At 40.9% G+C, this 25,617-nt stretch overlaps 1 protein-coding gene across 2 annotated transcripts; it reads left to right on the top strand.

The window, feature by feature from the left end:
* Positions 1 to 222: 222 nt before the first annotated feature.
* mmp14a (matrix metallopeptidase 14a (membrane-inserted)) lies at positions 223 to 16,863 on the top strand. 2 transcript variants are annotated; one of them, XM_006809325.2, is made up of 10 exons: positions 223 to 660; positions 10,119 to 10,267; positions 10,479 to 10,601; positions 10,778 to 11,085; positions 11,223 to 11,384; positions 12,435 to 12,574; positions 12,977 to 13,115; positions 13,247 to 13,397; positions 14,697 to 14,812; positions 14,983 to 16,863. In XM_006809325.2, exons 1-10 carry the CDS (start codon positions 577 to 579, stop codon positions 15,279 to 15,281), a joined length of 1,671 nt encoding a protein of 556 aa, XP_006809388.1. In that variant the 5' UTR covers positions 223 to 576; the 3' UTR covers positions 15,282 to 16,863. The 2 variants fall into 2 exon arrangements, with proteins under 2 accessions (XP_006809388.1, XP_087693074.1); XM_087836948.1 differs by having other exon boundaries at positions 12,977 to 13,119; positions 13,251 to 13,397; positions 14,983 to 16,862.
* Positions 16,864 to 25,617: the final 8,754 nt, after the last annotated feature.

Here is a 25,617-nt window from a genome sequence, read left to right as displayed (position 1 = left end):
AGAAATTAACATTTCTGCTTCATACTGATACTGAAAATGCATCAGGAGTGCGACCTCAGTGTTTTCAGTTATGGAGCTTTTATTTTCGTAATCACTCCCTTAAATACAAAAAAATAAATAAAAGTGTAGTAGTGTAGTAATTGAACTTCCTTGCAAAGCGTGACGTTTTTTACTGGAGGAGGACCTTAAAGAAAATGAGCCCCCCCTCCCTCTTCCCTTCTGTGTTGCTCGCTCTCTCCACGTCCACACACGCCACAGGTAGTCCTGGTATAGGGGAAAGGGAGTCAGACTGCGAGGCTTTAGGTTGCAGCATCTCTCTTTCCCTTTTCAGCCTTTTGCTTTAGTTTTTTGTTGTTGTTTCGGCTCCGACTCTGCTGCGATCGTTTCTGTGCGTAAAAGTTGCTGACTGCCCTGAAAGTGTCCATGCGGATACGACAAAGTTTTTGTGCCACGTTTTACAACGCGGAGTAGCATCAGTCGATTTTGTTTTGGAGTTTTTTTGTCCTCCCTATTCAGGACGGATTTGTGTGGAGGGAAAGCTTCCTGAAATCTCCGAGATAATCTCCAGATATCACAATGATACTCCGGGTCCTCGCCCTGGCCTGCGGTCTCTGCTGCTTCGGTCTTACCTCCGTCATCGCAGACCTACTAAAATCCGAGGTAAGTGAATTGGAGGTCCATTTACTTTATGCAGTGCACATTTATAGAGGCTACACGTTCATTTCTGCATGTGCAATACGAGCTGCAGCGTGTCTGCATTTTCAGGTGTGTTTTCCTCCCACAGTACTCGTGAAACTCTGTCTGTGTTTGCTCACTTTTTTTGAAGAGTTGAGGTTTCCATGTACTTAAAGCACGTATTACCAATAACTGTATAGTAATCTATTACTGTGACACTCCAATGACCTTTACTCCCTATAACTTTATAATTTTTAGTTGTTTTTTTCCACTAAAAGCTGCCACAGTTCATGTTTATTTTCTCCTCTTCAAACAGCCTGACATTTTTTTCCAAGAACTTCCCAACCTTTATTTTTCCATCTAGGGGGAAAGAAGTCAAAAGTTTTCAGCAGTAAGTGGAGGAGACCCAGCCGTGCAGTGGCTGTGTACAGTGTGGAAATCTCAGCTGAGCTGCTTTGTTCTGAGAAAAAAAAAGGGGATGGGGATTGGGGGGGGGGGGGGGGGGGGGTACTGTGGTGGTACTAAGGGGGAGGGGGTTAATGGTTTTCATTTGCCTGCACAGGCAGCACAGATGGGAAGCTGGTGAGGCCGGACATGATGCACAGAGGTGTCAGCAGCCTGGAAATACTAAGGAAGAGTGCAGCTTTCTTCTGAAGAACTTATTCTGCCATCAGATCTCCAAAATAATTGAGTTCAAGCACCGTGGGTGGCTGTAGTCTCAGTCCATTTATGCCCAACATACCTACTAAAAGTTCCAGTTTACCATAACATCATCGGTCAAAAGTACATTTATGTGACCATTTATGGTGCAATGTCCCGTGACATTCAGGCACGCTGCAGTCTACCATCCACTTCCTATAACGGACAGGATGCACCATTTATAGATTTGAATGTGAAATTTGAGTCATCCCAATTGTGCAAAAGAAGTAATTTCAATTTACGAGAGTGTTTTGCAGCTCTGTGCGGAGACGAGAAGCACGAAGGAGGACCTTAGTCACTGACCACAAGTTGCTGGCGTGTGAGTCAAGCCAGACAAGGTGGATAACTCAGAGTCAGACAGTTTATAAGACGCCGCAGGCTGCTGTCCCGTGGCGAACACGGTGATGAATGTCTGTAAACAAAGTGAGAAAACACGGCTATGTACTTCAGTGTCGCCTCTCACAGCTAGAAAACACCAACGTAGCGATGTATCAATAACCCTCAGTGCAAAAAGAAACACGATCAGGTGAATTGTGGCTGTCACGTCTGGCGATGGAGGCTGTGCACACAGTTTTACTGTCAGACACAACAGTCAGCCCCGATGGAGAAGAAGGATAAGTTTTAATTATAGGTTGAGGATTACATCACCTAAGATCTGTATATGAAACCTGTGATCAAACAGGAGACTCATCTGTGTGGAGAAAGTAGAATAAACTGCTGCTGGAAAGATATGAGATGCAAAAGACAAAATAACAAGTGAGTGACGTCAGTGTTTACTTGAAGTGGCTGAAGCTCCTTTTTTTGGGGGGGGGGGGGAGTAACTCATACTGAGTTTACGGGAATTTTGTGGTTTATCAGTGTTGCTCAACATGTTAACGTCGCTCTGACAAACTAATCCCAATTTATCCAAGCTGAGTGAAAAGAGAAGCCCGGCTAACAGAGAAGTAATACTTCCCCCTATGCTCTGAAAATTAAGTCACTTCTTCTGAAGTACCCAGTTTTCCTTCCACCATCTGTTTTCATTCTCTCCCTTTTTTCTGCCTTCTCTATGGATTCTTGACTTAAATAAAATGCTTAGTTAGACGCTGTGAGCAGAGGAAGTGGGCAGCAATGAAAACAACAGACTCTTAAACAGGATCTCTCCATTCTTGACTTTAAAAAAAAAAAAAAATCTGGAGATTTCCTGTTGCCATCTGGAGACGCATGTCTTATGATCCTAGCAGCGGGTTTGTACAGATCTGGTCAAAACACATCTGGGTTCAATTCCCTTTATCTTGACTGGAGCCGCTGTTGATGTAGCATCAAAGGGAAGCCCTTGCTCGAGATCTGCTGCGTGCTGCTTTGACAGGCCGCAGCTGTCACCTAAGAGATGTCAAAATAATCAGCTGCACCAGGCCTAATGAGAAACTGATGGACTTCAAGAGAGAGCCGAGGGGCTATCTGTGCTGACCGGGCTAAGAATATGGTCCGCTGATAGAGGACATCAAAGAGAAATAGTTAACTGTGACGCTAATGGAGGCTTCAATTTAAGCTATTTTTAACTTAAAATAGATGCAGTTTAAAACTGCACTCTTACTGGTTTTGGTCTCAGGTGTACAGCTGATTGAAGGCCACATGTGCCAAGACAAAACTGAGCTTGAAGACTTATTAAAAAAATAAATAAATTCCAGTACTATTTGACATATAAACGATTTTTAAACAGTCGTTTTACGGATGCTTTGGAACAAAAACTTCATTTTTACATTAAATGAAACACCTACACGTTACACCTGCAGGAGCTGCAGCTTCGGCCATGAAGCTCCTGGTGCACAGTCTATGTGCTGATGTTAATGCCAGAGGATCTTTGGAGCTCTGCAGTTACTGAGTAAGCAGAGTGTCTGTGACTTTTACGCACTGTGAGTTGTTGTGGTTCCTAAAATCTTCCACTTTGCAATAATTCATTGATAATCAGCGTCTGTTGAATATCTTGGAGAGAAGAAGTTTCAAAAGCTGACTTGTTGCAAAGGTGGTGTCCTGTTACAACGCCACACTCGGACTCAGAACGATTCATTCTTCCACAGATTATTGCAAAAGCAGACTGTGTGGCTAGATGTTTGATTTAGTACACCTGAATGTAAAGGTTCAGAGGTGTCTCCCAATACTTTTGTCCACTACAGTTGTAACAAAAATCGAATAAACAGTCTAATATGTTCCCTCTGAAAATAAGAAAGAGAACTTTAGTAGAACTGTGCTGTGGTGCAGAGTGTAGAGACAGTTCAGTAAATATTTCTATAAAGCTGTCGGGCATCAGTATAATAGTGTTTCACCATAACCAAAACCTCCGGTGAGTGCATTTTATGACCTGTTTGACCAGGAAGACACATGAAAGCAGACAAAACTTTGCACGGCGCTGGTGTGAGTGCTAACTGGGTCAGAGACGCCAAGAAGTGAAGCAATGAGAGGTTCAGCCGCTCATGAGCAGAATTCTCAGTTTTTTCCGTTGGCACACGGCGAGAGGAACAACTGACTCAGTCCCTCAACTTTAAATTCAACCATACTCCTAACCTCTCTCTCTCTCTGTGTCTGTGCCCACTCTCTGTCCTTAATGCTTTTACCTTTCCCTCTTTAATGTAAGTAACTCTGCACTTTAAATCATCTTCTGCTGCCCTCATTGCTCTGGTCAGTCTGTTTTTTTCACTCATCCCTGCTGAGATTTTAAAGACAGGAAAATTTAGTCTTCATCAATAAAAGTCAAAGAGGCAGCGTTTAGTGTTTTAGCAGCAGTGCAGTGGACAGAAGAGCATGATTTAGCATCGTTTAAGAGAGAACTGCTCTTTATAAATGGTTAAATATGTCCGTGAAGCTCACACCATTGTCCTTCTTGTTATTGTTGTCTATTTTTTTTTTATTGCACAAATAGAAAAAAAATCCCATATGATGCTTCTTCCTCTGAAGAGGAAGTGTCTTCATCGCTTTGTTTTTGACCACAAGAACTATAAATGCTCCTGGAAGTTTTTTCTTAACTCTAGTTCATGACCTTGAGGAAGTTGTGGTTGGGTTTACGTATGTGTGCGCACCTCCAGTCTCATGAGAGTGCACCCACATGGCCTGTGATGGGCAACTCTATGTTCAGACATAATAGAGATCTTGTGTTGATAAGTGGAAAAGTTCCTGTTGTGAGTAATGGTATTTAAATTGAAGAATATAGGCCTAAAAGTAGAATGAGTAAGAGAATCTGTGATCACAGAAGCAAAACTTACCGCACCTTTGAGTTCCAGTGTGTATGCGTGGCAGCATTTTGGCTCCATGTGGGGAAGACTTTACAAAGAAATTACAAAAAAATCTGATTTTTGGCTTCAAAAAAGTGGGAAAGTATAAAGGAAGAAGATTTCTGACCAACAAAAAAAAGCAGCAGTGGTGACCAGGCGATAGCCACAGTGCCAGTATTTGCAGTTTGAGCTCTGAAAAATAAGAGCATCTTGTCTCAGCACAGATGTTTCCAATGGAAATGGAATGGGATGAGTTGCTGTGACAGCTCAGGCATTGCAAAGGATATCACATAGGTACATCTCTGTGTGCTGCATCCCAGAAAAATAACCTTGCGTGCTTTTGGATACAAAACTGCGAGACTTTTCTAAAGATTGTGAAAAGAAGCCTGATGAATTGTCTCCTTTGATAAGATGACGCCAAGATAGCTCCGTCCTCACAATCAGGGTTTTTTTCTGCTTTAAAATGGTCGTCTGGAAGCCCGATTGGTCTGCAGAAAGTCCAGGCAATGAGTCTGTAATACCTTGGTTCACAGAAGTCTGGGCATTTCTCTGGTACTTCTGGCAAAAGTGTATTTTATGACGTAAGGAAATGAAGCCTGATTTTAAAAATTATCAAAGCAAAAACTTCTTTAGTTGGTGCCAAAACTGTTTATATGGAAATGTGCATATAAAGAGCAGGGAGCAGGGAGTTTAAGGTGCTGGGATACGGGGCTGCATGAGTGCAAAAGGTGACTGCCAGGCTCCACAAGCTTGGCAGAAAAAGAATATTCCAGCAGGATAACGATCAAAAACACACTCCCAACAGCACTCGAGAGTTTCTAAAGAAGAAAAGAAAAGCAGCTATGAGCTTTAAAAGTATGTTTCCTCAATTTCAGGGACTTGCTTCGAGCTTAATACGTGGCCATCTAATTTACAGTGAAGGGTAAAACTGCTGCTGAGCATTTTAATTCTATCTTTAATCTGTAGATTGTTGGAATTACAGGATATTGTTGAGAGAACATCTGCCAAAGCCAATGATCCAGATTCAAACTTAAATGTTGCAGTTTGCTCTTTCTGTGTTTTTGTGACCAGATGCCACCAATGTCCCAGCAAACATTTCAGTGCTGAATAACCAAGTCTAGTCTAGTCATGGTTGAAGGAAAAGTTTTCTTTAAAAAAATTAAGAAAAAATGCCTCAATAATGAGTCAAACTGATACCTTCACTTTTTTGGGCCTAGACTTACTGAGCTAATTGTACCATTAAATCATGTCAGATAAACTAAGCACCTTAAACGTGTTCTTGATTTTATTTACTTGCCTGTGTACTAACCCTATTATTTCTCATTGTTTAAAAAACGACGACAAATGCATTTAATTCCTACTTTACCATCATTTGATGTGCATTTTTCTCTTTTTAAGAAACAGTCTGACCCGTTGATCTGTTGTACTGAGAAACAACATCAACATCCATCTGTCTACGGTTCAGTATTTGGCTTCTTATCACAACCATATTTGTTGGGATACTTTGTCCTCTCTCTTTAATGGAGAAAAAAATAGTGAAAAATGTCACGTCAGTTCTGCCAGAAACGTGAAATGTTTTCCTCATCAGTCTAAGCCCAGCAGATATGTAAATGACACAGAAGAAGAGCAAAAACACCATGGGAGCTGGAACAAATGCATTTTAGGCAACTGAATCAATCTATGATTAATTATCGATAAAGCGACAGAGTGGAGCTACATCGTGCAGCTTTGCCAACTTTTCCACTACGTTGCATCAGTTGTGTTTCTGTGCATTATATGTTCAGACCACACGTCACTACATGGGCTCAAAGGTGTGTTTACCAACCACCAGCAGCAGTACTTTGACCACACATGGCTGTGTAGCCAGGTAATTGGCTACCCACAGGCCAACAATACCAGCCATGTACAAATCTTAATAAATAGAAGCTTTGATGGTGGCTGCAAGGGAGTTTCACATAGGCGAGGTGCATGCTGGGATACCTGGCGCTCCGACCGGAGGTGGTGGCGGTGTGTGGAGTAGTTTGTGACTAGAGGAGAGAAGTGGAGGTCCTCACAGTGTGGGAGAGACTTTCATGCAGTGGAGCGGAGAGTGTTTTTATAGAAGCAGACGCTTCACCACACTGGAGCCACAGGGCACACTAGTCGTATTTAGTGGAGAGGCAGAGAAAGTAAATTTGGTTGGTTAGTAAGAGAGTCAGAGGATAAAATACATTTACTAGATGTTTAAATAATCTGACTGAATATGCAAAGATAGGGAGAAGGGGGATAAGTCGTCTCTCTGCGGGTTAACATAAGTGAACCTTGTTCTCTGGCCTCTCTGCCCACCACATGACTAACAGTAGCTGTGTGTGCACAGGCTGTGGATGGCCCAGTTGTTGCCCAGTTGCTCCTTTTCCATCCATGGTTTGCCCTTCACTTGCTGGAGGCAGGCTTGAAGAGAAAACCAGGACATATGGTGGAACAAGAGAGATATCTGAGGTTTAGATGACGCTAATGAAAGAATTTGGGGTAATTCCACTGGCTTCATTTGTGGTGGGGATAAAAATTTGTTTTAACTCTGTGTGTGCACATACATAATTGGAAACACACACTTGAAGATGCATTTAGCTTCAACAAGGGAGTCAGGAGATGATGAGTTAGCTACAACTCCAGTATCTGATAGTCAAAAGTAAAGCTACAGCCTTCTTAAAATGTCACAAAACTGACTTAAGAACCTTTTATCAACACCAGCTGTGAATTTTGCTCATTAGAATTTATTTAAACTAGCTCCAGATTACACTTTACAGTTACAATCAGCTTACCAGCATACTGTCATCACAGTATTAACAGAACATAGTGATAAAACAACATCCGCTATGTATAGTGACAACTTTAAACTGCTTATCCAGATTTCTTTTTAGCTAGCTATTTCAACCGTTTATCCTTGTTAGCAATTTTGTTTTCTATTGTCATATTTTTAGCTTGCAATTGCAATTTATTTTTAGTTAAAATTGATTTTTTATTCATAAGGTCAAATATGTTTATTAGCATTTTTATTTATTTAACCATACAGTTTTAAATGCGCCGGGGTACTTGAGAGCAGTTTTAGCACTTTCTGTATTGGCTAACAATTTAGCTATTTGTTTAGCTAGCTGTTTCAACCATTTGTTAGACATTTGACCTTTATATGTTGACTCAAATTATGCATATTAGGCTGTCTATTTATAGCCAAACATGGTTAAAACCTTGACCTCATTTCCCTGATCAAAATAGTTTGTGGTCCATGATGGCATAGACTAAAATGTGGACGGACGGATGTTGACGTTGTTTCCGTGTCGTGCAGAGATCTACGCAGAGGAGTTTTTAGAAAGCGAGAAGCACAAATTACTGCCATAAAAGGATTAATAAATCTATCTTTTGTGGCACAAACCCACTCATACAAACAAACACACCCACTGTCTACCATATCGTGTGTGTTATACATGGCTGTGAACCTTTAGCTCACCTGGTTGAGCAGGCAACCTATGAACCATGTTAATTTATTAACATTCATTTAAATCTAAATTCAAGGCAGCGTTCAAGAAGTACCTTAAACCAGTGTAAAGGTTGCTCAGCTCAGCTTTTTAGTTAGTTTAGCTTCTATCTACAAATGGGTAAACAACTACTTACTGTCAGCTACTACCTATTAGCTCTTTGACTTTTTTTTATCTCCTAGCAAGTAGGAGTGCCATCGAAAGTGTCATCTGACTTTTCTCCCCTTTCCCCCATTGTCAAACTTCTCCATTACAGTGGCCCAGTTTTTGACCACCAGCAGCAGGCAGTGGAAAGAAAAGACCGACCTTTAGTGTGTAAAGATAAACAGTGGTGGTTTCGGTTGGCAAGAGCACAGATAGGCAGACAGCGAGGAGGACAATAGAAACAGACAGTGGCAAAGGGATCTTAAAGTTAAAGCTTTGAGGAGCCCAAATGTTCCTGAAGGTGTTTTTTTTCCAGCCTCATGACCGCTGTATTTGGCAGCGATCGTCTAGACAGAGTTCTGGGTCATTGTGACAAAGATGACATCAGTGTTTTATTTGGCTTTCAATTCCTCTCTCATGCCTCCTTATGACCCCACAACAAAGTTTCCCGTTACAAGTCCAGCAGAAATCAAGGGGGCATTTGAGGGTTTGATGTTAGCTTTAAAGAAACCATAAACTGGGTAATGTCACAGTCACATGAAGAAAAGACAATAAATTTAGCATGCTGAGTTACCTCAGCGTATGTTGGCTGCTGAAGAGGGAGGTTAAGCAAGACAGCATGGCACACAAAAACCCACTCATACACCCACACACACCCATTATCTGCCATATAATGTGTGATGTACAGCTGAACTAAGAGAAGCAGGTCCAAACAAGCTCTGAAAGTTGACTTGAAGTAGACAAACACCCACAGGCTCATACGGGAGGCCAGTCCCTTCTTTTCTGTTGACTAAGATGTTTTTTGATGTTTTCAGGTGGTTTTTACTGTTGTTTTTGGCCTGTCTGACTAACTCGGAGAGAAAGTAAAACAGAAAGATTTCAACAGCAATTATATGCCCAATAAAAAATAAAAGTCTCCTATAGCAACAATATTATTTTAGCAAATAAATAAATTTTTTTACAAGCTTGAAGTTTTCCTTTTTGTGAGCATGCCTATTCGAGCACACTCAGCACTTTACACTCACGCATCAGTAGATTTCTATGGTTTACGCGTAGTGGGAGTGTGATTTTTCAGTTCTTCTTAGATGAAAATACTGCCGTAATAAAGGATGTTTTGGTGTTTCTAAAGCAGCGTGCCCACAAACTTTCTTATATTATAGAAATATGTTAATCCAGCTTATTGTCTGTTTCACAATTTGTGTTTTCTTTATGTTTCAGTTACTTATTTCATCAAAAAATGTGAAAAACATGCATTTGTGTGACTCAAAAATCACAAAGTAAATTACCAATCAAGGTCTCTGTCACTTAGGCCAAAAAACTAGCAGTCGCCAACCCCCACAGCAACACGTGGTCACGAGGGAAACGTGTTTTCCCTCCATAGTTGGGGGATAGTTGCTAGATGTCGCGGGGTGTGACTGCTACATTTGCCATTTGCATCAAAGATGCTGAGTTGTCTGCAAACACTTGCCAACTACCTGCCAACCAGTACCAGTATTTTACCACTGAACAAATTTGAAAAGATACAACTTTTATTGTCTTTGTTTCCAGTTTACACTTTTTACAGTTGTCTGCAAGTTAATATCTTCCATGCAAACTATGGGCAACTTCCATAACTGACATGTCTCATTTGTACCTAAACGTTACGTGTTTCTTGATGAAATTACACCACTTTGAATGAAAATGCTCATGTTAATAGTACTGAATTTCTAAAACTAAATACATACAAGACAGTTCTTCTTTTCAGTAAAGCATCAGTGTTTAGCTTTGTCCAGCTAGTCAGAAAATGATTTGTGCATTAAAGGTCTTATTCAACATTTATTTCTCTCTGTCTCTCCATCAGGCTTGGCTGCAGCAGTATGGCTACCTGCCTCCAGGTGATGTGAGAGCCCAGGCCATCCGCTCACCAGACACCATCAGTAAAGCGATATCCGCCATGCAGAGTTTTTACGGACTGACCGTCACTGGCTCCATAGACACCAACACAATAGAGTGAGTCCTGGTTTACATTAAAGATAACAGCTTGGCCTCAGATTATTACAGGTGAATAGCGGACTGTCACATTCTTTATACATTTTTGGATAGAAGCGGCTGTGTGAGAAGCTAAAGCTGCCATTATTAAAGACTTAATAACCACAAGTTCTTCAGAGGAGTCCACATACTTTCTGGATTAAAACTGAAAGTGTTACCTTTGTGTTTCCAGGGCGATGAAACGGCCACGATGTGGCGTTCCTGACAAGTTTGGACCAGTGCTAAAGAGCAACCTGAGGAGAAAGAGATATGCTGTGCAGGGTCTGAAGTGGGACAAGTCTGAGGTGACCTTCAGGTCAGAATTCACCACACTATTCAGTGATTTGGTTTGACTTTACTTGCATATAGAATCTGATTTATTCTGGAAATATGAAGTGCATTGGGTTCTAGCTCAAGAAAACACAGCGACTAATGCTAATCACAAATTGTTATTATTGATGTAAGCTGATTCATTCCTCTTTGCTTCTCCAGCATAGAGAACTATACCCCTAAAGTGGGCCAACGCGCCACGTTCGACGCCATTCGAAAGGCCTTCAAGGTGTGGGAGAGCGCCATCCCGCTCACCTTCAGAGAGATCCCCTTCAGTCAGATCAGAGGCTCACCTGATAAGTACGCAGACATCATGCTCTCCTTTGCAGAGGGATTCCACGGCGACAGCACACCGTTCGACGGCGAGGGTGGTTTCCTAGCTCACGCTTATTTCCCCGGTCCAGCCATTGGTGGGGACACGCACTTTGACCTTGCTGAACCTTGGACCACTGGGACGGTCGATCAGGGAGGTAAGAGAAGTGGGTGAAAGGTTGAGAAGAAGAGGACAAGACAAACTTTGTGTATGCAGATTGTTTGAAATCATGAAAACGATAGTTTCAGAACTTTGAACAGAGCTTTCGGCAACATTCTGATCTTCTCTTTCAAGGTAACGATGTTTTCCTGGTCGCTGTCCACGAGCTTGGTCACGCTCTGGGTCTAGAGCACTCCAACGACCCCGCTGCCATCATGGCCCCCTTCTATCAATGGTTTGACACTGAAAACTTCCAGCTCCCTGATGATGACCGCAGAGGAATCCAGGCAATTTATGGTGCGTTGGTTTAGTAGAAGAAGAAGGCATTTATTTATTAATGAACCAACTTTTTTGGTGACACTAATACTAAGACTCCCCTCTTTGAGGCTACTGGGTCACTTTTTTACAAAGAAACCCCATCGGTCCCATGGCCTATAATTAAAAATTAAACAGTTCTCTTGATATCACTTGTCTGTTTTGTAAACTGGAGTTTTTAAAATCTGCTTTTAGAGGCAAAAGGTACCATATTTATATGCAAAGTTAGAGTTCTTCTTAATTAGCTAATGCTAGCAAGCTTAACCCATAAACTACCCTTTATGGACAAATAATTGGGCCGCCTACACGTTGCACCTACTGGAGCTGCTGAACCATGGAAAAATCATGCCATGAAGCTCCCAGTGCACAGTTGGTGTGCTGATGTTAATGCCAGAGGATCCCTGAACTCTGCACTTATGGAGTCTGCAGGGTGTTTTTCACTGAGCCCGTTCTGTGACTTCATGTGGTCTTCCAGTTTGTGGATTCATTGCTGTGATTCATGAAACTTCCACTTTGCAATAAAACCACTGATGGTGGAATATCTAGGAGTGAAGAAACTTCACAAACTAACTTGTTGTAAAGGTAGCATCCTGCTACAGCACCATTGTCAAATTCATTGAGCTCTTTAGAAAAACCCATTCATTTATAAAAATTTGTAAAGTAGACTGTATGGCTGTTTGTATACACCCGTGCCGATGGGACTGGCAACACCTGAACTCAAAGATTACGAGACTGCGTGGCTCACCCCCTGAATTATCTACACAATACGACGCTAACAAGTAAAAACTAACAATTAAAACAATGTCCTTGAAAAAATATGTCTAAATAACAAAACCTTCTTTCACTGTGTCAGCATTGTTCTTTTTTAGTTAAATTTAAGACGAATATTGAGTAAGTGCAATAAATCATCATACTGCAATATGTAGCCAAGCAAAAAGAAGTTCTAAGCATAATTAAAAATAGATTTTCTTTTTTCTTTTTTTTTTGCGGTCCTGCAAATTAAGCATGTTTCACTTCCCTCTCTGATCATAGGATCAAAGTCTGGGGCTCCTCCTCCTCCTCCTCGTCCCACTAAACCCTCCAATCCCGACAAGCCAGACCACGGCCCTGACGTCTGTGATGGACACTTTGACACCATCGCTGTCCTCAGAGGGGAAAAGTTTGTATTTAAGGTACAAAAGACGGTTTCTTTGAGTTGGGGCAGTGCTGTGTTTTCAATAACATAACCCAGCAGATAAAAATGCACAATCAGAGCTAATTCTGAAAAATCAACGTTTTATTCGATGTTAGAAATATTGGGAATCTTGACTACAGCTTGTACAGGAATCAGAATTAGAATATTTTATTTATCCCCAAGGTTACAAAATGTAATAATAGTAACTATGTAAACTAAATTAAATAATACAATACATCACAAAGTTACACAATATAAGAAATAGCTCTTATATATACAAATAGCTTTATATAATATCCAGAATATCCAGTTCAGTGGTACATTTGGCTAATCTCAGAAGTTTTAATTATTAATGATTTGGTTGTTTAATGGGTCGATCGGTTCCCGTGTATCTTTTCAGGACAAGTGGTTTTGGCGTCTGCGCAACAACAAGGTGCTGCCTGGCTACCCGATGCTCATAAGCCACTTCTGGAAAGGCCTGCCATCAAACATCAATGCCGCTTACGAGAGAGATGATGGGAAATTTGTCTTCTTCAAGGGTAGGTTCCCTATGGGATCAATGAAGAATCAGATTTATGATGACTGCATCGCTGCAGCTGTTGCATGTGTTCTACACTCTAATCTGACCGAAATGGTCTGTTTTCAATCTTTGTTCTTTTTTAACTTCCAGGTAGCAGATACTGGGTTTTCAGTGAGTCCACCATGGACAAGGACTCTCCAAAGAGCCTGAAGGAGCTGGGGGCCGGTCTGCCCGAAGATAAGATCGACGCCGCTCTCTTCTACACGCCAACAGGACAGACGTACTTCTTCAAAGACTCTCAGTGAGTTTTCCTTTTTATTCCCCGTTTGTTTTACTTTGTTTCCTAAATGAGAAGAAACCTTTCTCATAATATATGCAACCTTATCTGTTAAGGTATTTGTAACTTTTTATATCATACCAAACCTCTTTTCAAATCTGCATGTAATGTTAGGTGTTAGATTGGTTAAAAAAATAGTTTTAGACTTTTAATTCTTGTTATATTCTCATGAAATGGGTTTTACTGTGAAGCCCCATAAAACAGTATTTGTACACTTAAAAAATGATTTGCTTTCATAAACATGAATCACTTTAAGCAAAATCCAACAGAAATATGTCAAATCAAAGTTTTATTTATTAAAATAATCAATCATTTGGGAAAATATACCTGAATGTATAGCTATCAAGGAAGTTTAATTTAACCAGCTTCAGTAAAATTGAACATTTTACCTTGTGCTTTTGTAACACACTTACATGTATTCCAGTTAAAGGATCTAAGTTGAACATGTAACATGTTTCAAACAGTTAAAGGATTGTGGGCATAAACACTTTGCGAGCTCATCTGTGAACTTGTTAAAAATAAGCACTACTACTCTCATGCTGTCTAACATACACACAGTTGCAGATGGGCATGAGAATTGATTTTTACCCCAGCTGTAACAGTAGGTTTTGTTTTTTAATAACAACATAGAGGAAATATGTGAGGGCTGACTTGCATCTTAAAGACATCTTAAAAGATCAAATTCCAGACCTAACATTGGTTTTATGATAAAATACAAACAGTTTGCTAATTAAAGGGGAAAAGCCACCATGAAGCGTCTCAGTAATGTGTTGGGCCGCTGAGTCTGTGTGTGCAAAGCATTGACCTCTGAGTCCCTGAACTCTGCTGCAGGGATGGAGCACAGTCCTCTCTAAAGATACTCCCTGTGTTTGATGGTGAGCACTGTTTTTATATGCCAGTCCAAAATCTTCCACATGTTTAACTGGGTCGAGATGCTTAAAAGGCGTTAACATATGATTCACAGCACTGTCATATTTTCGCTCAAACCAGTGAGTGATCATTCGTGCCTCGTGGACGGGGCTTTTGAAATCCTGGAAGAACCACACGTTTCGTCATTGCCTCGAGGGCTCAAGTTTTTCCTTTAATTGGCCACCAATCTGCACATTATGAGGCCATATTTAAAAAAAATTCCCACTTGTAAAGAGATGGAGCAACCCTTTAAAGCCCGATGTTTGAGTTTGAGTCCTCTGCTCTGCCTCTGTTGCTGGAGGTGCCCACCCAAAGCCGTTTATTTCTTGCCTTTAATGTTTCCGTCATTTGCAGATATTACCGTTTCAACGACAAGACTCGCAGAGTGGACAAAGATTACCCGAAGCCCATCAGCAAGTGGACCGGTGCACCAGATAACGTCAAAGCAAGCATCATGAGTGAAGATGGATGTAAGGGTTTTTTAATCTGCTGCTTTCTTTTTGAGATCTCAGATGCACTCGTTTGATTTCTGAAACAACAATAGTCTCAGAATTCGTTTAAGAATGAAAATTATTAGATTGCAGCTCCATTGTTGACACTTAAAGAATTTCTGTGACCATTTCGGACCTTGTTTCCACAGCTTACACCTATTTCTACAAAGCCAACAAGTACTGGAAGTTTAACAACCAGTACTTGAAGGTGGAGTCCGGCTACCCCAAGTCGGTGCTCAAAGACTGGATGGGCTGTGAGAACGAGGACCCCAAGAAGGGTCGCAAAGAGTCGGATTCGGAGAGCTGGGCCAATCCCCTGGCCGTGGTGATCCCCGTCCTCCTTCTGGTGCTGGTTGTGATCACCCTGGGAGCGCTTTTGTTCTTCAGGAAGTACGGCACGCCCCGACGCCTCCTCTACTGCAAGAGATCCCTGCTGGACAAGGTGTAGACAGAGCAGCAGGTAGCTGACAGACTGCCGCAGAGGGACAGAAAGAGACGGAGCGAGGGCCGAGCGAGGATGGAAATCGAGAGGAAGAAGAAGAAGAGAGAAACTGGAGAAAAACCTGAAGAAATGAGAGACAGGAGGGGGACATTTTTTAAAGTTTTTTTGGGTGATTTGTAAGTGCCATAAAAAGGGGAAAACAAAACAATAAAGGCCCTTGAAACTGAAATCAGGAAAATGTATATTTGTATGTTAACTATTTACGTGTACTGTTGTGTGTTGAGAGATTAAGAAAATACCCGCAGTCTCACACAGAGGAGGGAGATATACAAAGACTCATCCTCATCAGCAGCTTAACCTCCCACCTCTCCCCTCTGTCCCCCATCTCATCCCATCCTTTCCCTTAACTGGACGACTCCACCTGAACTGCTGTCTGACACACTTATAATTCTGAAAACTGTGTTTCTGTTTGACTTTTACCAAGAAATTTGTCTCTGGTAACAGTGTTGGGATTTTTTTGAGGGGGGAGATTTAAAGTTTCAACATGACATTTTCCTCTTAAATCAGTGTTTCGTTTTTCTTTTTTAACCAATAACAAGGCTACAAGGGAACTATGACCTCAGTACATAATAGTGATTTAAAGCATCCACAGCACTGAGAATAAATCCAAGATTTCAATATTTTCTAACACAAATGACACAAAGTACTAATTCTGTTTTGCAACGTTTACAATATCTGAGCTTTTTTCATCTAAAATTGGTGTTTATGGGGGTGAATGTTCATATTTGTTAATGAAAGGTACTTGATGCAGTCGGTACTGACAGCGCTCTCTCCTGTAACTGTATGTAGTGGCTCTCTATGTAAAAGCACATTTCTTGTGCACAGTGTTAGCTTTGATTGATGCAGGCTTAAACATGCACACACGTGGGTTTGTAATTCAGGCTTCACACCGAGTCTAAAAACCGAAACATGAACACGAAGGATTTTGTTTTACACTCAAACTTGCAAACCAAACTCAGTGCAAGCAGTCAGATGGTAAAGATTATGTTTTTAAATGTGATGCTTTATCTCTCTTTTTTTTTTTTTTTGAAGTACAGTGATGTTAAATACGAGCAGAGCTACAACATGGTGCAATTTTTAATTATGATTGTTTTCATGGAAATTCTTGTTATTATAAGTATGATTATTGTTATTATTGTTCTCTTGGAAAAGTTTGAATACTTTTGGTTTTCTTTGTTTTTGCGCATTGTCATTTGGAGTCCTGCTGGACAGAGGCATAACGTGACAATGATGGAAATGAATCCCAGTTTACATCCAGCGTGAGAAGAATTAGTTCAGATCAGGGGGGTGAATGTGAGATATGGGATATTTTTTTATTGTAATACCCAAAATAACCCAGATGTTGGCACAAGCAACTCTATTTATTAATGCGAATGGTGCTTGATTTTTTTTTTTTTTTTACACCAGTCAAATCTAAAGATAAATTGATTTAATTCATAACAATGATAATGGTAATTATATTTATAATGATGATTTTATCAATAAAATTGAACAAATACTTTTTTTCCTGCCTGTTCACGTTTATATTTCATCGGATCGAGTGGAATTAAACTCTTTTCTACATTTTCCCCATTCTGCACGCCACACTTATACACAGTTTTAATAGTGATACCGGAAAAATGAAAGTTTACAGTAAATGCCAAGTGTGTAGCTACTAGCTATTCGAGTAAAAGGTAAATGTAACCCAGAGGACACTTTTGTAGGTAAAGTAGGGTCAAAAAACTGAAGCACTGAGTGGATCTGAAGACATCTGAGCTGTGAAGTTACTCAGAGATGTGATTTAGTAGTAGAAACGGTCAAAATATAAATAAAGGAAGTTAATGACAAAAAAATGTTCTGTTGCATTAAAGAGATGAAATTGTTAGCAAACAGTACAGTTAAACTAATAAGCTCAGCAGATGCTAGTTTACAGTTTAAGTATCTGGTGAAAATTATGAATGAAAAGATGTAAATGATCAGCGTCAGAGGTTGAAATTTCAGGCCAGTGCAGTTAAACAAGAGACACTGTTGGCTTGTCACACCAGATGAATGAGATCTGCTTTATTTAGTGGTAGCTGAATGTGATCACTGATGGTAAGTCCACATCTGAGCATCACCAGGTGGGCTTGGTGAAGTCAGGTGTGTCAAACATATGACCACAGTGTTAGAAAATGCTTCACCCACAGTATAATCAAGCCCACGGGAAGGCTTTGGAAACGTGAAAATACTGAATATTTAACTGACAACGAGACGCATGACCTGCCATAATATACCAAAGTAAACAAACTAAATAAACTCTTAAATGACAGAAAATGGAACCTTGTGTTTTTTGTTTTTTATTGAATAACATTTATTTATTTATTTTACTATTAGTTGGTTTCACAAAAAAGGGCATCAGTAATATATTACTTATATTGCGATTCTTTTCTAAAAACATGGCATTGATTAAATTCATAGTTACATTTTACACTGAATGAAAGGGGACCACTCTGTTTTTGTTTTTATAGGTTATAAGGCAATGCTTAAGCTCGAGCTGAACTCTATTTGGCCCCCTTTGCAAAGTGAGTTTGACACCCTGTCCATCTGGCCCGGCTTTAGAGGTACGTCAGTAAACAAGGTTTGACAACAGCAATCAAAATGTGTGCCAGCTGATGCCATATTATTTCACTGCCATGTCTCCTACTAAATTTGTCTTTCTTATAGACCAAACTGGTTGTTTGGGAGGGTTACATCATTCCTGCTGTCTCCAGATCAACATCTGTGGTTTTCTCCTCCTGTTTTTTTCCATTCAGGAGGGCTTTTTGTGTTTCGTTTCATTATATGCTCTTGTGTGGGACAAAAACAGTCATCAGAACTGAACTGAGGTGATGACGCTCTTACTGCAGTGTTTCTGTGTTTTCATGCACAGCCTTGGAGAAAGTGAAAAAAGCTTTCCGTTGTGCACAACCATCTAAAATCTGTTGTAAGCATCCATATAAGCTCTAGCCGTGAGTGAACGTGGACGCCGTGGACTAACACAACAAACACCTCGACTTACAATAAGTGTTCTCTGCAACCTTCAGAAGCAGAGAAAACACAGCGCGGTGCTGGGCCTTCAGAGGAGAAAGGGTTAATAAGCAGAGCGGCACGAAAACAAAGATGGGGAAAAAGAGAAAAGACAGAGAGAGATATGTGTGAAAGGTCATGTGTCACGTTTGAATTGATAAAGGGCTTTCACCAGGTTTGAGCCTGCTGCAGGAGAGCCTGGTGCAGCTGCTGGAGGGCTGCAGAGGAGCCGTCTGGATACAGTTACACCGCTGGTTGATTTGGACCCGGAGCCAGCAGTCATGTGTCGAGGAACGAGCTGGAAAAAATGATGGAACGGTCACATTTTTCAGAGAAATGCTTTCCAGCCGAGCATCTGGCATTCTTGAAACATCGGCTGCAGCCTGCACATGCGTGTGTGTGGATGCTGCACCTCTTTGTGTGTGTGTGTTCACATTAAAAGGTAATGTTTCTCTTAAAACATGCCATTAAATACACAAATAAAAACAGTTTTTACAGAAAGAAAAACAAGAAAAAGAAGCGAGTAAGTCAGCTGAGAAGAGGGAAGGGATGGCCAGAAATTATCTCATAGGTTTGGGGATATGATTCCCTTTGCAAGTTCCTCTCCAAAAACTTTTTTTTTTTTGCAAGCAGCCTCCTCCCCGTCCCTTAATTCCTCTTATTTCCTCACCCACTGCAAAATTGTTCTTTTTATGAGGCTGCAGACTCGAACCACCCCTCCTCTTCTTACCACAAGTATCTCTGGTCTGTTTTTGCTCTTTCTTCCTCCCCCCTTACCCTTTTTTTCCTCTCTGGTTTAACTCTTCACATCCACACAACAGTAAATGGTAAATAACAATAATGATGGATTAACCACAAACTCAAAGCAACATAAAATACATTTCAGGAAAAGCAGGTTGGTATGAGGAGCCCGACTTAAGGAGAATATTTAAGCGACTCTGACCTCGCCTGTTTTACTTTTAGTTTTCAGCATTTCTATCTGCGGCCCTGTTTGTGCATTTTGTTCTTTATGAATGCAGATTTTGTTCAGGCCTCATCTATTTTAGGTTGTAATTTGATAACTAGCTTAAGGTTGTTTTTAAGGAAAACAAAAGACAGTAAAAAGAGCAATATAGTCCATGTAATGCACCACTTCCTTGTTAAGTCGAGCTATCGTTGGCTTTTTAAAGCTGCATTTCTTCTCTTTTGGGGTCATTGTTTGCTGGAGAAAGAAGCTGTCATCACAACACTGACAAATCACTGCATGCTGTAAACTTGTTAGGGGAAAAAATTGCTTATTTACACATCCAGCATTTATGCAGCAACACTCTGGGCTCAGGTTTCATGCAAACTCGTGATTATAAACCTCGGTTTTGCACGCCAGCATATCAGGAGGGGAAATTTGGGTCTTTAATCTGTTAAATGTTCTGTAAACAAAACTCTAAACAAAAAGAGCAAAATGAGAGAGGTGGGAGTAAAGTTTGATAGAGAGCAATGCACATTCAGCAGGGACGTTACAGAGTAGTGGCCCACCCTGAAGTACATTTCTGCATAAATGTGGTACCTACAGTCGTGGTAAAAGGAAAGTATACCCTCTTTAAAATGCTATATCAGCACAAACACCTCATACCAACTGTCAGCACAGTGGTAGAGGCATGATGGAGCCATGGGACCTGGCCACCTTGCAGTCACTGAGTCAACCACAAACTTCTCTGTTTGCAAAGAGTCGAACATGAGGCCATATTTGCCCAAACTGGGTCAGTGATCACAGGGATCCCAAGCACAGTGACATGTTAACAAGAGAATGGCTGAAAAAAGAAAGAATGAAAGTGTCGCGATGGCCCGATTAAAGTTCAAACCGCAGCTTGATTAAAATCCTGAGGTGGGAGTTTAAGAGAGCGCTGCATAAATGACTGCAAATCTCAATGAACAGAAGCAACACTGTAAACTGTAACTGGATCAAAATTCTTCCACTGTGATGTGAGAGACACAAAAAACGTATTTAAGTCATCGCTGTTATTGGTGGATCTACAAGCAACTGAATCATGAGGTGTGTGTAGTTTTTCACACACTGGTTCTCTGTTTCTACTCTTCCCAAATTCATTAACTAACCTGTTGTCATGCAAAGGTTGTGGGTTAGTGAATGAGACCCTCTGCTTCACTTTCAGGAGTAAACCTGACAGAAGTAACCTGACTAACCCCTCAGTTTACACTTTTTTTCTCTGCACATCTGCTCGACCTTTTTCCTCCTCCTCTGGCTAAACTCTCTGTCACCTGCTGTTTCCATTTGTCTCAGTGGACTTCTCTCCCGCACTCTGTCGACTTATCCAGCTGCTGCTCTGTTCGAACAGTGAAGGATTTGTAGATACTGTGTGGGAATGCTTCCCGTTCCAGCAGACAAAACATTAGGCTTCAGTTACCCGTGCACTTATCCTAAAGTTTCTAATGTGTCTTATACAGATGCAATAACAGAAGCAAGTCAACTTCGGGAAAGCAGCTGCATTTTGATTTTTCATTTATCTTGCTATAAAACACAAGAGCTCTGTCTGTCTGTTTGTTTCTTTGTCCGCAAACTCCTCCTACACGATTAAGAGTTGAGCTGATAAAAGTGGCACACAGGTACCTCCTAGGCCCCTCAAGGTCCTTATCTATATGAGACATTATGAGTTCATCATGTTGTTTGGCAACTACCTACCAGTGGGTTAAAATTACCTTTTTTTTCCTTTTTGCCTTCATGCAACTACAACGTCTCACGAATGCATTCTGTGATTTTAACTTCATGACAGTCTCAGTTTTGTCTGCAAAAGCCAAATTACACATTACAAAAAACAATGTTAGCATGTTGCCTAGCAACCACCCAGCGGAGGGCTAAAATGACTCTTTGTTTGCATTTTTGCACTTATAACAGTGTACTACAGCACTGCGTCGTTTTAAGTCAACTTGCATCACAGCGGTCAACATCACAAACAGGTCAAACAATACTGTAGCATGGGAATAAACTTCCTTTAAATGGATTGTTTATTTTTTTTAAATATACTTGTTGGCATGGTTAAAAAATAAAACCATGTTATTACATAGAAAATCTAGGACGTTACTGGCGTGTGCTGAGCAAGTAATGATCTTCAAAGAAATTGTCTTAAAAGGTTGAATAGCCAACTATTTAAACCCCATTAAAGTCAAGAGGTGTTTGACTGGTTATGGGTTATAAAAAGGTCAATTGTGTTGGGGGGGGGGTAGATCTGAAGAATAAATGGTAACCTTTAATTTATTATGATTAGTAGATTGGAAGGGCCCAAACACAGGATACAAGTGGCAAAGCTCATGAACAAATGTAAGCTTTAATAGTTGAAACCCAAGTCTACTGAGATAAAACAAACCTTAAAGGAAACCAAAGGCCAAAATGAAGTCCAAAAACATAGGGGAGGGGGGGAAATCCAAGGTATGGAGACAAAGCAGGAACAAAGACTATCTAAACTGGAAGGACCGACCAAATGAAAGAAAAATCTGAGAATGGAAAAATTGAACACAGGTGAACACAGTTAGCAACAAGCAACATAAATCAGGCAATCAGGATGGGCAGACAGGAAGCAAAACTGACCCAGGACACCAAAGAAAACAGCCCTTCAAAGTAAAACAGGGGAAAACCAAAGGAGGCGCAGATATAACACAGGATAAAGAAAACAAAAGGTTGATCCATAGACAGACTGAGACAGAAATGATGACTACGGCTATTGACCCTAACACCAAAACATCAGTAAACACATAGAGCAAAGCCCATCACAAAAACAGCCATAAAGTAAACAGAGACTGGGTAATAAAACAAGGACTCACTGTAGAATAATCAGGAAATTAAAAGCAGAAATCCAAAACTTCAAACACTACAGCAGAAAATCTCACCAGCAGTTCACAATTAAACCTATTAAATAAGAATTCAAAACAGTGAAACAAGGCCACATTTTGTGTAGCAGACATTTTTCTGGTTTTTCCTCCTGTTAGTCTCATCAGAGTTCCTTTGAATTATTGTGGGGATCTAAAACTCCAGGTTAAGAACCACTGCATACCACAAGTAGTTATGTGGCTTCAGTTACTTTAAAGAGTGTCAGATTAACAGTGTATTCTCCCTGTGCTCCTTTTAAATGATACTGCATATGTCCTGTGCAGTTCTAGGGAAACTGGTGGTGCTCCCAGACAGCTCTACATTTTGGCCTGGGAATCAGTTGTGTTTCTGAGGTGATGCCATCTTGATGGGCAGACACTCAGAGGACACAGTTGTGTTTAATGTATGAGAAAGATGTTGCTGATAAGCTGTGGGGATTGAAAATGCAATAAAGGAAACAAACTGTGACAAGCAGCACATTCTTTCACTCCGTTCCCTCTGTTTTGTGAACCAGTTTGGATGTCTGTTTGGAGCTGCTGCAGAATTGACTGCCAAGCATCTGCTCAAAGTTGTGTCCGGTCACAGAGAAGGATGCACATGAAACCTCTGGCAGCCATGTTGGCTTCCATTCTTCTTTCTCCTCCCTTTTCTCTCTGTCTGTCAGCCATTTTAATGCTGAGCTCATACAGTGTGGCTGGGCGGGGCAAGACCAACCATCGGGCTCAGCACTCCTTCTCCATGCCAGGCAGGAAGTGGCCAGGACAGCTGCTTGCAATTCAACCTGGGACTTTGTTTGGGTGACCTACATTATGACTTCTACTCTAAAACTTCAGTACCACTTCTTTGTCTCTCCTTTTTCTCGTTCTGCTGGTTTTCAGTGGTGGACAGAAACTCGCTCACTCAAACCATATCTGTGCCCAGCCAAAGAAAAGCAGAAAAACTGATCGGAATTTAAAATTTACAATCAAAGCTTTCCTCCATATCCCAAATGTGCTCTACTGGACTGAGGTCTGGTGACTGTGCAGGTCATTTGAATACAGTCAACTCATTGTCATTTTCAAGAAACCAGTTTGAGGGTTATGACATGGTGTGTCATGTCAAAGTTGTTATGTGTTATGTCTCACGAATGCATTCTGTGATTTTAACTTCATGACAGTCTCAGTTATGTCTGCAAAAGCCAAATTACACATCACAAAAACAATGTTAGCGTGTTGCCTAGCAACCACCCAGCTGAGGGCTAAAATGACTCTTTGTTAGCATTTTTGCACCTATAACAGTGTACTACAGCACTGCGTCGTTTTAAGTCAACAAGCATCATAGCGGTCAACACCACAAACAGGTCAAACAATACTGTAGCATGGGAATAAACTTCCTTTAAATGGATTGTTTATTTTTATATATACTTGTTGGCATGGTTAAAAAATAAAACCATGTTATTACATAGAAAATCTAGGACGTTACTGGCGTGTGCTGAGCAAGTAATGATCTTCAAAAAAATACTGTCCTAAAAGGTTGAATAGCCAACTATTTAAACCCCATTAAAGTCAAGAGGTGTTTGACTGGTTATGGGTTATAAAAAAGTCAATTGTGTTGGGGGGGGGGGGGGGGGGGGGTAGATCTGAAGAATAAATGGTAACCTTTAATTTATTATGATTAGTAGATTGGAAGGGCCCAAACACAGGACACAAGTGGCATAGGTCATGAACAAATGTAAGCTTTAATGGTTGAAACCCAAGTCTACTGAGATAAAAGCAAACCTTAAAGGAAACCAAAGGCCAAAATGAAGTCCAATTTCCTGTTCGAAGCATCCATCAGAAAATGGGTCCATTGTGGTCATAAAGGGATGGTCATGGTCAGCAACAATACTCAGGCAGGCGGTGGTGTCTGAACAATGGTCAGTTGGTACTGGGAGGCCCAAAGTGTGCCAAGAAAATATCTCCAACCCTACAACACCAGCAGTCTGAACTGTTGATATAAGGCAGGATGGAGCTTTTCTTTCCATTTGTCTGTTTGTCTGTTGTTCAGTTTTGATGAGTCTGTTTAAACTGTAGCCTCCGTTTCCTGTTCTTGGCTGAAGCAGTGTGGTTCTGCTGCTGTAGCCCTGCTTCTTCAAGGTTCAACGTGCTGTGCATTCCGAGATGCTCTTCTGCGTACCTTGGTTTGTAACAAGTGTTTATTTGAGTAACTTTTCCTTCCTGCTCAAAGCACGCTGGTCATTCTTCTTCGGCGTTGACGACTTTCACCTGCGGCTCACTGGATGTTTTGTCTCTTTCAGACTATTCTCTGTAAACTCTAGAGATGGTTGTGTGTGAACCAACAATCATACACTTTCAAAGACACAAATCAATTTTCTTCCTCATTTCGATGTTCAGTTTGATCTTCAGCAGGTGGTCAAAGGGACCATTTTTTCTATATAGGTGTCTGAATTTTTTTAAACACTTATATCAGGAACATTTTAATAATTAATTATAGAATTGGGATCTATTATTTGGATTAAAAAAATGTTTTTCACACCTTATTTCACTTATGCTCTATTAGAAAGCACTGCATCCTTTTCTCTTAGTAAACCTGGCTGTATTTCTACAAAGCCACAACTCAAAAACAGAATGAATGTAGTCACTTTGGCAAGAACAAGCGAGTATTCTGTTGATAATTTTACTATTTCTTTCCCTCTTTGATTCCAGATGAGTTTTGTTTTTACACTGACATGCTGTTTTTATTTAAGTACATGTCCTGATTTAATGTTTCACTCCTCCAGCTTCAGCCCAACCTCAGCTTTGTCACCAACAATCCCCATAAAGCGCTGAAGATTATTTATGCCGATGCTTCTGTAGCATGAAGGGCAAACAAGTTATACCACGGAAGCCACGTGGTTAACTGTCCAACTAGCAGCAAACAAGGATAATTGCAGCCTGCGGGGCCAGCTCTCTGTCGTGTACATTCAGGATACTCAGACTGTGTAATTTTGACAAACATGCTACTAAAACGGCCCCACACCCCCACTTCACCCAGGTCAGGAAGCGGTCTCTGGGACAAAGTTGCTGAATCAGACCCTCCACAAGCTAACCCCCCTCCCCCCAACCTTTTGCACCCCCAGGAAGTATCTACCCTCCTCATGTCTGGTCTCCGGCTGAAGCTACAGAGGTCTGTCAGCTAATCCTCAAATATAACCACATCTGTCTCATCCTTCAAGCGCCCACCTTTTCCTTTATCCTGTAGCCCCTGTAACCTCACCTAACACCCCCCCTCCAAACCTCCTCTTGCCTTCTCTCCCTCCCTCCATCCATCGCTGACTTCTGCACAATAAGCAACATCTGGTTCTCATTTCCACAAAACCAAAACAACACAGGGAGGAGAGGAAGAGGGGAGGGGGAGGCTGGGAGGAGTCGAGAGGGAGAGGCT

The sequence above is a fragment of the Neolamprologus brichardi genome, chromosome 3 (genome assembly GCF_056152115.1).
Source record: "Neolamprologus brichardi isolate AB-2024 chromosome 3, ASM5615211v1, whole genome shotgun sequence".
NCBI lineage: Eukaryota > Metazoa > Chordata > Actinopteri > Cichliformes > Cichlidae > Neolamprologus > Neolamprologus brichardi.
This window is presented reverse-complemented; position numbering and strand designations above follow the sequence as displayed.

Bases quoted from the DNA above. Each gene is read 5' to 3' on its own strand.
- mmp14a (XM_006809325.2), top strand. From the start codon at position 577: ATGATACTCCGGGTCCTCGCCCTGGCCTGCGGTCTCTGCTGCTTCGGT. The intron at 10,268-10,478 runs GTGAGTCCTGGT...TTGTGTTTCCAG, and splicing joins ATAGACACCAACACAATAGA to GGCGATGAAACGGCCACGAT. The intron at 13,398-14,696 runs GTGAGTTTTCCT...CGTCATTTGCAG, and splicing joins TACTTCTTCAAAGACTCTCA to ATATTACCGTTTCAACGACA.